This window comes from Tiliqua scincoides, chromosome 2, assembly GCF_035046505.1.
Source record: "Tiliqua scincoides isolate rTilSci1 chromosome 2, rTilSci1.hap2, whole genome shotgun sequence".
In the NCBI taxonomy this organism is placed as follows: Eukaryota; Metazoa; Chordata; class Lepidosauria; order Squamata; family Scincidae; genus Tiliqua; species Tiliqua scincoides.
Window position 1 is genome coordinate 100,764,877 of NC_089822.1, and position 14,297 is coordinate 100,779,173.

Here is a 14,297-nt window from a genome sequence, read left to right on the forward strand (position 1 = left end):
AGGCACCCATGCACTGAAAAAATTGGGAGAAAGTCCATCTTTTCCTTGCTTGGAATCTAGCCTTGCCCTTTCCAGGACATGCATTTTTGTAAATGGAGGCACTGGCATTCTTGGAGGGGGGGGGGAATGCTAAGTTTTGCAGGCCCCCGAATGCTGGTGTAAAGGGGCACTACCTCTTTCAGAGCCAGTAGTGGTTGCAAAAGCAAAATTTAGCATTCCCCCCCCTCCAGGAACACCAGTGCGTGGAGGTGAGGGATGATTTTTAGGGGATGATTTGAATGACCTCCCTGGTACAATTAGATGCTTGCACTGGATGCAGAAGGAGAGATGTATGTACCCATGCTCCTTCCCCACGTGACTAAGGGACCAGTCAAAATATTGCCTGAACCTGCCCTTTATTCCATCCTTATCCGGAATATTCCAGAATGTTATATTCCCAAGTGCCTAGCTAGAGAAGAATCTTAGGCCTCTGCAAGTCTGTTCAGAAGTAAGTTCCATTATAAACAATAGTGTGAATAGTGTGAATAGGACTGTAGCCTTCCAGAACAGAACAGATCGGAGACGCACTGGCAAGGTTACACAAACATTTGAGAGAGCAAAAGGAGGGTTCAACAAAGGGCTTAGCACACTGGCAGAACGACACACAACTATCTGTTGTTTTTCCCATTTCTAGCAATGATTCACCTGACATGCAAGGCACCTGGAGCCATGTTATCACCCGGCACACATACTAAAGGATATTTCATGAAGTTTATGCAAGACCCTGGGAAGTGGGAAGCTGGTGAGACCTTGGGTTGGGCAGATAAAATCCACGGGAAGGTATAAATTGAGAGCGATTCCTTCAGAAGTCCTATTCAAATTGCGATTCAGAAAGACATTATGAAATTCCTCTTGATCTTTGCCTTCTTGGGAGCAGCAGGTAATTGAATACATTTGATCTTCTTTAAAATCCTCTAACGCAGTTATTTTTACCAGTGTGCCACAGCACATTGGTGTGCTGCGAATGGTCCACAGGTATGCTGTGGGAGTTTGAGGGAGGGTCATTTATTAGTAGAGCTGTGTGAGCCCCCCCAGCAGCACAGTGTGCTCAAGAAACCCATGGTGTGCCCTGACAATTTTAGTGCTTTGTCAGTGTGCCATGAGATGAAAAAGGTTCAAAATTGCTGCCCTGGCAAACTTTGACATAATTAAAATTGGCTTTTATGGTGCTGGTTTTCCTTAATGGAAGGGTGCCATCTGCCTCAAGCTGCAGAATCTCTCAGGTCAGATCTGGCATGACCTTATGTTGCATGAACACAACGGAAAGGGCAGGCTCCTTTCCCATTCCTAAAGGGCACCCAGACTTCTGAGGCCGTGTCATGTAATGAATACAACTTTGTACCTTGTTTTGACTTACTTCTTGCAGTTCTTACTCTTCCTGATTGCCCTCTTTTCATCAGCTGCCCTCCCCTTGGATGATGATGACAAGATTGTCGGAGGATACACCTGCCCAAGAAACTCGGTCCCCTACCAGGCATCACTGAACGCCGGGTACCACTTCTGCGGTGGTTCCCTCATCACTGACCAATGGGTTGTATCAGCTGCTCACTGCTCCATGAGGTAAGTGCATGATACTACTTTCTCCGTTGCCAGTGGCCAGTAGGTGTTGGTCCCACAAGGTCTCAACATTTTCATACATCTTGGCTTTGGAAACAGGAAGACCCAATGTGGATAATTCTAGATGGTTATGAGAATAGCACATTCATCCCCCCCATAGTGCAAAAACAGTCTAGTATAGGTTCTTCTAAACCCTGGCCCCAGGGTCAGATCTGGGGAAAGCCCTCCACTCCATGAGCGGAGCTTACCATTCTGCCTCCATGTTGCATGTATTCTGAGTAGATCTGGGTGCTGGGATGCTCTGGGCAGTTGTGTCTGCCTGAATGTCCCATTGCACAGCCTTCTGGGCTGCCGGGCAACAGACACAAGTGCCCAGAGCATCCCGATGCCCAGATCTACTCCGAATACAAGCAGCGTAGAGGCAGAGCAATATGCTCTGGTCTGAATGGGGACCTGCTCTGGCAGGCCTCCTGATCGGCCCTCTACCCACTGGATACATTATGCACCCCTTTGGTCCTGCCAATGGTGGGGATGGGATTGGTTTGTGACACAGTATAAGACAACCATCTATGTTTCTATAGAGCCTCAATCTGCTCTTCTGTTGGAAAGCAGTCGCTAGTTTGGCGGTCGCTGGTCTAGTACTATTGTCTCCATACTCACAAAGAAGATGATCTTCCTGGCTTTTCTTCTCCATTGTCTGAAACACAAAAAGCATTTGCTATGTTGCAGAGAGAAACCTAGGGCTGGATGCCAATGGCATCTTTCTTTCTTTCTTTCTTTCTTTCTTTCTTTCTTTCTTTCTTTCTTTCTTTCTTTCTTTTCACAGTAACATTGCTGCCACATGGTGTTGGCAGTGCCACTTATGAAGAGCAGATTGAGGCTCTATAGAAACATAGATGGTTGTCTTATACTGTGTCACAAACCAATCCCAGCCCCACCATTGGCAGGACCAAAGGTGTGCCCACTGCATCCAGTGGGTAGTCGGCTGATCAGGAGGCCTGCCAGAGCTGGCATCCATATAGCTGGCATACGTCCAAGGAAAGAGAAGGAGTGGGTTTGAAAAGAAGGGATAGGATCCAGGTGCTGCTGGGATCCACCCTTCCCTCACCCTTGCTGCCCTCTCCACATTCACCCTCCCCCTCCCACCTTTGCCTACGCACCTGCTTCCATTGCTCCTCCTTGTCCTTCCACTCCCTGGATTGAAGGGGGGGGAGGAACAGATAGGAACAGAGAGCAATGTGGGGAGGGGTAGATAAAGTGTACAACACTATTCTACCTTCTTCTGAATTATTCCATGCAGATTTCTGCCACCTTACCAAGTCCTCAGTAATCCAGATTCCAAGGTGTTTAACCTCAGAAGCTTTCCACAGACTATTGCAGTTCCTGGTTTGAGTGCTTGTCTTTTGCTGGCTTGGGCCTCCTTATGGTTGAGCACCACTTGAAGCTAGTGGTCAGGGCAGTAAACCTACTTTTCAAATGACCACAATCAGATACCATAAGAGTCGTGAAGATCTATGGGATGATCTTCAACAGTTGCAAAGTCCCCATTTTGGATCAACCACACTGCTAATGGTGATCGAGATTTGATCAGTCCTGTGGTTGGCATGAAGACAACAGCACTTGTTTAGATTGAGATTAGAGCACCACAGTCCACTCGGTACAATGTTGTATGTTTCATTTTGCAGCCGTATCCAAGTCAGGCTTGGTGAGCACGACATTATGGCGATAGAAGGAGGCGAGCAATTCATCGACTCTGAAAAAGTCATTAAACATCCCAAATACAACTCTTGGCTCTTGGATAATGACATCATGCTCATCAAGCTGGCTACTCCTGTTGAACTTTCAGCTCAGGTTGCCCCCATTGCCCTGCCCACTGCATGTGCTGCTGATGGTACTGACTGCCTGATCTCTGGGTGGGGGAACACACTCAGCAATGGCGGTGAGTATGATTTTGATTTTGTTGACCCATCATATTGTGGCCCTCCCAAGTACAGTATTCCCACCTTCAGATGGTGATGGCATTCTGGGTGCTTTGGCCTACTCTGCCTGAATGCTACCTACTTTTGTAAAGTAATCTCTGTGTCAGTGCTAAATTTCCAGAACAGCCGTTCCTGGGGCTTAAGGGGATCTGGAAACAATACCTTCTCACTAAGATGTTTGTTTCCAGTTAGATCAGTTTGCAGCCTAAGTCTTACTGAACACAGTGGCCTTACTTCTGAGGAAAATTAATAATACCATTTTCAAACACCTAAACTAATTTGGAAAACCTTTTCCTGACCCTTGACCTGTGTGAGTGTGTTCGTGTGTGGTGCATAGTTATGTCTGGTGCACATAACTAGATCTAGAAATAGATACATCCATGCACAGGAATATACATGTAATACATGTGTCTAACTAACCTGGCTGTATAAAGGTAAGAGGGGAGCACAGTGGCAGCTTTGCTCTGCTTCCACCAATTCTGGGAGCCTTCATTTCTCTTGCAAGTTAACAGGGTAGGAGATCAAAAGTGGATTGAGAGCTGCCATATTTCCCTCTTAACGATGTCTTCCAATGGCTCTGTTAATCCACTGACTGCAGGACCTGGGCCATCCTTTGCTCCTGGCTGGAAATGGAAGGCTCTTTAAAAGTCATTGGGGCTGGGGAGGTTACACTGGTTACTTGCAATGTAACCAAGAAAGGGTGGGCTTCAGCAGTCATGCTATTAATGGTCTGACAGGCCCCTCCCCTCTGCCAAGTACACAGGACCCAGGCTAGTGCTCTAACTGCATTAGAAGACCAAAAAAGGCCCGGTCTGAAAAAATGGGGGCACAATTCTGATATCACTAGAATGGAATGGGGTAGCAGGAAAATTGTGTGGATGGTCTGTAATAAGGGAATGAGCTAAGGATGGCGATCACAGAGAAAGCAGCAGGCATCCACAAATCCACCTGCCAGCTTGCTCATCTCTTCAGTGAGCAGGACACTGAGTGCCACCCAGATCACCTCCCCAGATGGCTTGTTTCCTCTGCCTTTTTGAGAAGGTAAGAAACAGCAGGAGAGGCTCCCGTTGTTTCTTACTGTTTGCAGAGCTGAGGGCTTAAAGCAGTCCCACTTTCAGCAAACTGAGTTTGTGAAGAGTTTTACTGGGATAAAGAAAGAACTGCAGCCTTTGTTATACACAGGCAGAAAATGACAAGAAAGAGCTCCAAAGAGAAGTCAAAACAAAGTACAAGAGAGCAACCCACAAGCCAATAAACTAGAGACCATCTCCACCCACTGGTGGAGGCCAATAGGTACACACTTGCTGCAGATACGTATACATTGAGTGGCACTGCTCACATACTGTCACCTCTCCAACACTTACCATCTCCAGGTCCCAGTACAAATGAGAGAAGATCTTATCTCCCTCTCAAGCCCTTTATGCATGGGAGACTATTTGGGGAAAGAGAAATGGTCAGTGGAGGCAACAAAGAATGGCTGTCTAGGAAGCCACACCAGCATTGTTGGATCCCTGGAATGCAGCCGGTGTTGAACTCTGTGTGTGCATTTCTGCTTCCTATTGTGGAATAACTTTAGTAACGGTGGTGCACACATATGTCTACCAATGAAACCCAGGTGTATCTTGATACAAGTATATACACATACAACTAAATAGTTTGTGTTTCCCCCATATTACCAGAAGATTACTGGCCTTTTAAGTTTCTAAAGACCCTTTTTCTGACTTTCTTTCCAGTTAACTACCCTGACCTTCTGCAGTGCTTGCATGCTCCAATCCTAAGTCATGCTGCCTGCGAAAGCTCTTACCCAGGGGATATCACTGAAAATATGATCTGCGTGGGATACTTGGAAGGTGGCAAAGATTCCTGCCAGGTGAGAGAAGTTGATTTGAGATCTATTAGCCCTATTTAGACAAGGGCTTAGGGCTTCTGAGCATTTGCTCAGGAAGTTTGAGGTAGAAAATAAAGGGAATGGAAAACAGGGGAAGGATTTGAGGAATGGTATCACATGGTCTGCTGAGCAACAGCTGAGGTGGTTGAGTTTTAGCTAAGGGATCGATTGGGACTGCTGGATTTTCACTATGCTGTACAGGGAGAAGTGATGGGACTTGATGAAGGGTGGGAATATGGGATGCAAAGGGAAGAACTGAAGATAAAGCCAACCAGTTGGTTACCTGCTGTAAAGCTCATACCTTTTATTCCTAAACTGCACCCCCCTTGTCTTACAGGGAGATTCCGGTGGTCCAGTGGTGTGCAATGGGGAGCTCCAGGGTGTTGTTTCATGGGGAATAGGTTGCGCTCTGGAAGGTTACCCTGGAGTCTACACCAAAGTTTGCAACTATGTTGACTGGATCCTGGAAACCATTCATGCTAACTAAAACAGCTGTTTCTCCTCTTGTTTCAACACACTGGTGTCCTTCTCATTAAATCCACCTTACATAAAGGAAATAAAAACATACTGATTGTGAGATCCTGATTCATTTTTTTTAAAACTTCACACTTTTCAAGCACTCTGATGTTGCACTTCCAGATGTTGTCATCTGCCTGCTCATGTAGACTCTGATGGGTGCAGGTCCTTAGCTAGTGCCCAACCTGGCTGACTCTGACCTGACCATTCTTGCTAAGAATATTTACAGAATATTTACAGACTCCAGAACATGTGTGAGACAATTAATTAGTCCTTTTGGTGTCCAGAGTACCTATAAGAATGATACCAGACTCTAGGGACAAGGAACAGAGTCTGAAGAGCTTTCTTCAGTATGCTTCTATATAATCAGCATACATACATGACATACCGCCATGTGTGGCTATACATATAAACTAGGTAGATACAAAGAGCTTAAACGAAGGGATCTAAAAGAAGCTCAAGGGAAGTAGTCCTCCAGCTTTGGAACAGAGAGGAGTGGAAGAGGGGCTGTGTTTGTCCTGGGACCAGATCAGTGAAATGATGCTTGGACACTAATAGAAAGGATTAACTTCCTACAGATAGCATTGTGTTGTTCTTTTTCTTCTTCACTTTCAAATTTTCAAACACTTTCAAACACTTTCACTTGTTTCAAATTTAAGTAAAAGGTGTTGCCCACAACTGGCTTTCCAGTGTCACCTTGGCCCTATTCAAGATGGAAAAATATGAAATTCCTCTAGGTTACAGAAAGCACTATTACTGCACTGTATTGCAAAATCAAAGTCCGGTTCCAAAATGCTTTCTTTCCTCTGAAGTGTGGCTTTGTGTCCTATTGCACCTTGGGAGTGAAAATCTGAGAATGTTTGCATCAGTATTAGGAGCCACTGGCAGAGGCAGAAGCAGGCAGGTTACTCTTCTTCGTATATCCATTCCTATGCATTTAGTGACATTTCAGAAGGATATGAACAGCCTGCAAACATTCTTTACAGTTGGAGGTTTCCCCCTAGTGGAAGCATGAGGGATGGGTTTCTGTAAAGCATTAAAATGTATGCACATATCAGGATTCAACAAGTTTCACTCACCCTTCTGCATGGATGTTGAGCCTGGTTTCCCCCAACCTTCATAATGCAACTGACAGACAGATTGACCAGTAAAATAAGCAGTGATTCTATAGTCTATCTTGCCCCTTCCTTCAGAAAGTATGCCTTTTTATTTTTTAAATCCACATGTACAGTGTTTTTGGTACATGTGAATTCTCCCTTCTTCCCCACCCCCCAAATGTAGAATCTGTTTCTTAAATGTTGAAAACGAGAAGGTGGGCTAGTGACGGCACCAGTCTCAGCCAATCAGAACTGTGCACAGCCAGCTTCTGCTATAAACGCACAGACCTATTTTCCCTTCACCTTAGTTGTGGAGAGATTGTATATCTGAACAAAAGATGGTGTGTGCACTTTGTTCACCCAGCATTACAGTAGCACAACTACATTTGTGCTTTAGGGCACAATCCTAACCCAGTCTACTCAGAAGTAAGTCCTATTTTGTTCAATGGTGCTTACTCTCAGGAAAGTGTAGTTAGGATTGCAGCCTTAGTTATCCATTTATTTTTGCTTCCACCTCCCTTCCCTACCCCTGTGTCTCATTTAGTTGATGAGTCCTTTAGCTGATGAGCTGATGTTGGGATGGGATCTGGCTCATTCCTTGCCTTTGTAAGTCACTTTGCGTACATGTTGTGCATACATACTTTGGTTTAAAAGCAGCGTATAAACACACTGAAAAAAAACCCGAACAAAATATCTGTTGAACATGGGTCATGCCAAATCCTGAAAAACGGTTGTTTATGTGTCCTCAGTTCTTCCTCCAGCTACGCTTTCCTGCCCAAAAGCATTTCCTCCCAGCCATTTGTATAGGGATCCGTGCTAGACATCAAGTAGGGATGCTGAACATCCCTGCATATTATCAAGTCTTTCTCAGTAGCCTGAACAGCACACGGCACATCTGTTATACAATCTGATTTTATAATGCTTCTGTCGGCCCCTGGGTACCTTATGGCTGCCATCTTGGTTTCCCACAGTGCCCAGATATTGAATGCTTTCAGTGCAGTGTAAGAAAAACAGCTGGGGCCAAGATAGGTCCTCGAGCTTTCCCAATGATTTTAGGAGGGGCACCAGTGTAGGAGGGGCACCATAGGATGGCACTGACTGTCTTTGCAGTTCTGGAGTCCATTTTGGGTCTGATAGTACATGATGCTCTACCCACCTCCCCAAAACATTCCACTTAGGCTGAGAGTCTCTTCAACTCTCAAGTCAAAAGAGCCACGTCAACTTGAGACCTGGTCTACTCGTGCAGGAAATTCAAATAGGAATGAGTTGGATTCTGAGGCAGTAGAATGGACTGTACCACTTTGAACTGCAGTTTGCGGAATCACATTTTCAACAGCTCCCTTGAGAAAGAACTCCCACAGATATAAGGAGGAAGAATGTTGTGAGAGCGCAGAGCACAGCAGAAGTGGAGAGGGTTGTTTCCCCCACCGTATTTCCAGCACATAGATGCAGCAGAAATACACCCCCCGTGCCTGGTCTCATGGGCTCTGATCTCCCCTCGCTTCAGTGCCTTGTCCTTACAAGCCTTGTGTCCTGCTTTGTCCCTCTCATAAAGTGACACATTTTCTAAAAAGTAAAGTTTTGCTCATTGGAACACAACACTTATCAATGGGATTTACAGACAATGCCCAGAAGTGCAACCTGATACCCAAGTACTTGGAGAAGCCATTAACAAATCATTCTCCTGTCCTCAGGAACAGCCACACCAGGCACCAGGTTGGTCAGTGCCAGGTTTTGGCAGGCAAAGTGCTGTGGTGAGCCCCCCAAGATACCCTTATGTGCTCATGTTTCTCCCCTTGAGCCAAAGGGGCACTGAGAGAGGAGAGACCAGAGACCACTTCCCTTTACTTTTCCTGACTCCAGGGAAAGGTAGTGATCTCTCTGGCTGCTCCTGCCCCAGCACCCTGATGGCACTGAGACAGGAGAGTTCAAACTCCCTGCTTTTAACCTTCCAGGTCAGCCACGATCTGATTTTAAGCTTGACCTTTTTTCGCATCTGCCACAAAAATAAATTCTCTAGACCAGTGGTCTTTAACCTGTCCATGGAGATAGGGCGGGCGGAGCAGAAGTATTGCAGGCGCCGCAATACGCAGTGTAAACAACCCCTTCCCCTTGCCATCAGAGCCACTGGGGCAGCAACAGCAACACACAGGCACTTGCCAAACCAATCGTCTCTGCCCTGAATGGCCTACCCCCGCTCTGGCTACGCTACTGTGTCCAGGGCATGGACACATCTCAAGCCCCAAGTTGTAACACGGAACCCTCTTTCAAGTGCCCCTTCTGGTGGCAGTCATTTAGCATGCACTGCTACTGTGGTGTTCTACCCATTCCCTCCCTGTGAGGAGGGTCCGAGAGTGTCATGGCCAAAGTTTGGACTCAATTTTGAAAGCAAAGGGCAAGAATGGGGAAGCAAGGCAAGACGGGGCAGAGTAGAGTGCTGTGGCGAGGGAGAACAGATGGGTGGGTGGGAAACTAAGGGGCCTGCTGCAGTTTGGGGGGGGGGCTTAGCCAAAGTAACCCCTCCAAAGTCTCTAACAGGATTTACTTCCTAAGAGCCATCTTGACTCCTGTTCAATTCTCAGTGGCACTGGCAGCACTGAAGTCATTTTTGAGTTCCGACCGACCAGCTGAAGATCTCTGCTCTAGAATATAGATTTTCTTTTCCTGTAGTCATATTACTGATAATACGTTTTTCTCAGTATTACACTGAAAGATTCAAAAACTAGACATCTCGAAAAACACGTGACAAAAAGAGAACGCAATGTGAGCAGTGATCAAACTATGAATCTGAAGGCACAGGGTCATCTCAGGTATTTCTCTAAGTACCTGCTGAAGGAGGAATTAGCTCGCTCTAATATTGGGTGGTTGTATCAAAACTGTAGAGTTTCGGGCAGCAGATGGCAGTATATGCTGAAGCAAATGCCTTTACCTCTCCATTGAGTACAACCTCTCAGTAATGTATGGACAGTACATCTGGCGTGTAGCTAGACTATGACCTAGTTCTGATTCCAGGAGTAAACCTGGGCTTGGGCGGTACCATGTCAGATGAGAGCTCACATGACTGGAAGTTCCTCCTTATCTTGCCAAATTAAAAACAAAACAAAAAAACTAGCATGTTTTTTTCAATGCTAGGCTAGAATCTTTCTCCTTATATGTAGCTTTCTCTGTGGAGGTAGATTTTCTTTTTGTGCAGAAGAGAATTCAGCCACATGAGCCTCTGGCTGCAGTCTAAAGTAGTACTTGCTCAGGCACAAGTTGATCACATCCCTCAGTGAGAACGAGGCATTTGGGCTAAATACAGGTCTCTATACGGATGCTGCCGTAAAAGTGGCAAGTTAATTGGAAAATGGGGGAAATTAAGTACCTGGGAGTTTTATTTTCAGAAAAATCTAAGAAACCTACATAAGAACATAAGAACAGCCCCACTGGATCAGGCCATAGGCCCATCTAGTCCAGCTTCCTGTACCTCACAGCGACCCACCAAATGCCCCTGGGAGCACACCAGATAACAAGAGACCTCATCCTGGTGCCCTCCCTTGCATCTGGCATTCTGACATAACCCATTTCTAAAATCAGGAGGTTGCGCGTACACATCATGGCTTGTACCCCATAATGGATTTTTCCTCCAGAAACTTGTCCAATCCCTTTTTAAAGGCGTCCAGGCCAGATGCCATCACCACATCCTGTGGCAAGGAGTTCCACAGCCCAACCACACACTGTGTAAAGAAATATTTTCTCTTGTCTGTTCTAACTCTGCCAACACTCAATTTTAGTGGATGTCCCCTCGTTCTGATGTTATGTGAGAGTGTAAAGAGCACCTCCCTATCTACTCTGTCCATTCCCTGCATAATTTTGTATGTCTCAATCATGTCCCACCTCAGGCGTCTCTTTTCTAGGCTGAAGAGGCCCAAACGCCGTAGCCTTTCCTCGTAAGGAAGGTGCCCTAGTCCTGTAATCATCTTAGTCGCTCTCTTTTGCACCTTTTCCATTTCCACTGTCTTTTTTGAGATGCGGCGACCAGAACTGGACACAATACTCCAGGTGTGGCCTTACCATAGATTTGTACAACGGCATTATAATATTAGCAGTTTTGTTCTCAATACCTTTCCTAATGATCCCAAGCATAGAATTGGCCTTCTTCACTGCCGCCGCACATTGGGTTGACACTTTCATCGACCTGTCCACCACCACCCCAAGGTCTCTCTCCTGATCTGTCACAGTTTGAGCGAATGAGTCATTGATCACAAATATAATCAGAATGCTCTTAATTAAAGATCTCATGGTTTTGTCCCATTGTGGCTGTAAAGATGAACATTTCACTAACGTTATTATGTTTTGGCCCACAAGAGGACTCACAATCGCTGCTGCCACCCTGCCCATGATCTCTTCATCAGTCCCAGGCCCCAATGGGAAGGTGTACTGGGAAGCAGGTGGCAGCAGAGGGGCTCTTTCCCTTTCTTTACCAATTTTTGGATTCCCCAGTCCCCAGTCTCACACTGGGGGATGGGAGGGGGAGAAACTATGCGGGAAGGGGAGGAGGAAAGGACGCTGAGGAAGGGGGTCATTTGGGTGGCAATGGTGCATGCCAGATTGTAGCCACTGTATCCACAGCCTCACCACCCCCTTTCTTTCCTTGGACATGCACCACCTAAAGAGCAGGCGCAGGTCTGATGAGATCCATTGTGGGGCAGGAGGTTTACAGAGAGGATTAATTTCCTTTCCCTTCTGAAGCCTCCTGCTACACTCTCCCCTCCCCCACTGGATATAGCACACAACTTTTTGGCGCATCTGGATATAGCACAACTGGCTGGGGGGGAGGATACGATTGGGCCATTAGCCTCAACCTCACATTTGCTGTATGGAGATGATAACTGCTATCTAATGTAAAAGGCTCTTGCAAAGGATTATGGAAGTGTTGTATGTGAAACACTTTAAACTTACAATGCCCTTATATAAATTTCAGGAAAAGCAAAATAATGAGGCACTGATTAAAAACTTAATTTTTTTTTAAAAGAAAGGTGTCAACACAATGATACTTTTAATATCACAGGTAATTCGACCTTGACATGTCTCTTTCATCATCAGAGGAGCTATATAAGGGCAGGAACTGAGCAATCTTCAGTCATTTGAAGAGTCGAGGAAATGTGAAACGTGACATAATTTCCTTGGTGGTCTTTACCACCAGTTTACCATCATCATCATCATCATCATCATCATCATCATTCAGACTGGATTCTCTGTGCAAAACAAATGAAGTCTCAGAGGTACCTGTTCCTTTTGTGGTTCTTTATTCATCTATGTAAGTAAAATAAAAAACCAGAATTAAACTAGAGACAGTTGACAACTTTTAAGGGAGTTGAAAATGGTTTGAGAGAGGAACTGCTTCTCATGGTGTATATGAGGGGAAGATCCAGTGTTTGTGTTTGGAGGGGACCATGAGCACTACCTTAACTCCAGAGCCCAGGTCAACCAGGCGAGTAGACCTGGGTCATTGGCTCAACTTTGGCCTCTGTGGCCAAGGTTTGCTGGGCAGGTAGACTTGAACTCCTGCCTGCACTAGGAGCCCAGAGCTACCTGCTGGGTAGACCTGGGTTCCCATTCTGCCCTCTGGAGCCACCCCTTCCAGGCAGGTAGACCTGGACTCCCAGTTGAACTGACCTCTACGGCCAAGGTTTGTTGGGCAGATGGACCTGGGCTCCTACCCGGATTTGGAGCCCAGATCTACCTGCCAGATAGACCTGGGTTCCCATTCTGCCTCTTCCAGGTGGGTAGACCTGTGCTCCCAGCTGTGCCTGAGTTGTTCCCCATCCCAGAGGGCATCCTTCCCTGCTGGTGCCACAGTTTTGGGGGGCCACACATTCATGGCCCTCCCCTTGGATCTGCCCCAGTGTATACACAAATGATGTATTTTGCCCCATGTGACCTCTGATCAAACATGCTCTGCAGGTTTTTTTAAACAAGACAACATTTGTTTGCCAGAGAAGAAAGCAGGTGGGCATTTACATAACAGGCAGTGACCCCTCTTTCAAACCGCAAATCAAACAAACAAAGCCAGGAATGATAATTGCCAAAGCAAAGTTTTATTTTCTTGTATTTTGAGTACCTGCTAAGTTTTGTTCCTGATCCTGATCATCGTTAACACAACCAACAAGCCACTTTATCCTGTTTACTTGCTTTCATTCTAGTTCCCTGTTAGTTCCTTGTGAAGGAGAAGAACATGCACTGAACTACTAAACACCCAGCTGGATGACAGGGCAGCTTGGAGGAGAAGCGGCCAATATGAAATGCTACCAAAATTACACTGTTCATGGTTGGATGTATTGGTTCCAGCAGAAGAAAGCAGGAGGGCAGCTGGAACCAGTTGGCATCCTGATGGAAGAGACTCCAAAGCCCGCACTGCAAAAAGGGTTTGAGGACGGAAGATTTTTGATAAGACAGGAATCCAACAGGCAGTGGTCACTGCAAATAATCGCACTACAGCCTGAGGACACTGCAAGGTACTTCTGTTCCTCATGACTGTGCTGCAAGCCCTTAGGAGCCCCACAGGAAAACAGAGCTATAGGGCTTACAATATGGGTGCTGAGAATGCTGAAGAAGAGAGTGCTGAAGATTCTTCACTTGTGGTGGGGTCAGGTTGCTGGGAGACCTGCAGCAAAGTCCTGCGCTGGACTCCCACGGGGCCTCCTGTAGACATTTTGGATGCTACCACTGTTTCAGGGTTAGCATAACAAGGTGGACCCTCTGATGGGTGAAGACCCTTGACCCAACCTGGTGAGCCTCTGATGCTATCCCAATGACAGACACAGTTGTTTCCCTCCTACTACTCAGGCAGGCTGCTCTTCTTTTTTGAAAATGCTGTTTTTCAGTGCCATGAATGTATGTATTTATATGTTGACATTTTGCCCTATTAGAATGCAAGCATTTAAAAGCACACTTGCAAAACTTCCCTGGGGATGGGAATGGGAGACACATTGGTGATAACTGCCAGCCAGCTGGTAGCCTCAATATCTGGATTTTGTCCCAGTTCAACTTAACCACACTGAAAACATACAGAAATGGGTTTTCGTTGCTTATACTGAGATAGAAAAAGGTGTGCTGAACACAGTGTGGGCAGTTTTAAGTGAGTCCAACTGATCAGTAAATGTAACCTCTATTTTTTCCCTTAATGGAAAGGCTCATGTTATTAATCATTAAGTCTGAATTCACACACACACACACACA

At 46.0% G+C, this 14,297-nt stretch overlaps 1 protein-coding gene and 1 gene segment (V, D, J or C); both read left to right on the forward strand.

The window, feature by feature from the left end:
* LOC136641927 (T-cell receptor beta-2 chain C region-like) overlaps positions 1–14,297 on the forward strand; it is a 112,338-nt gene that overhangs the window by 79,544 nt on the left and 18,497 nt on the right.
* Positions 880–5,950, forward strand: LOC136641930 (anionic trypsin-like). The gene is made up of 5 exons (XM_066618044.1): positions 880–919; positions 1,440–1,599; positions 3,282–3,535; positions 5,309–5,445; positions 5,801–5,950. Exons 1-5 carry the CDS (start codon positions 880–882, stop codon positions 5,948–5,950), a joined length of 741 nt encoding a protein of 246 aa, XP_066474141.1.

What these genes read in the sequence shown, in the direction of transcription:
- LOC136641930 (XM_066618044.1), top strand. Translation starts at nt 880, where the DNA reads ATGAAATTCCTCTTGATCTTTGCCTTCTTGGGAGCAGCAG. An exon ending in GAACACACTCAGCAATGGCG is followed by an intron (nt 3,536 to 5,308) that starts GTGAGTATGATT and finishes CTTTCTTTCCAG; the next exon opens with TTAACTACCCTGACCTTCTG. An exon ending in GTGGCAAAGATTCCTGCCAG is followed by an intron (nt 5,446 to 5,800) that starts GTGAGAGAAGTT and finishes CTTGTCTTACAG; the next exon opens with GGAGATTCCGGTGGTCCAGT.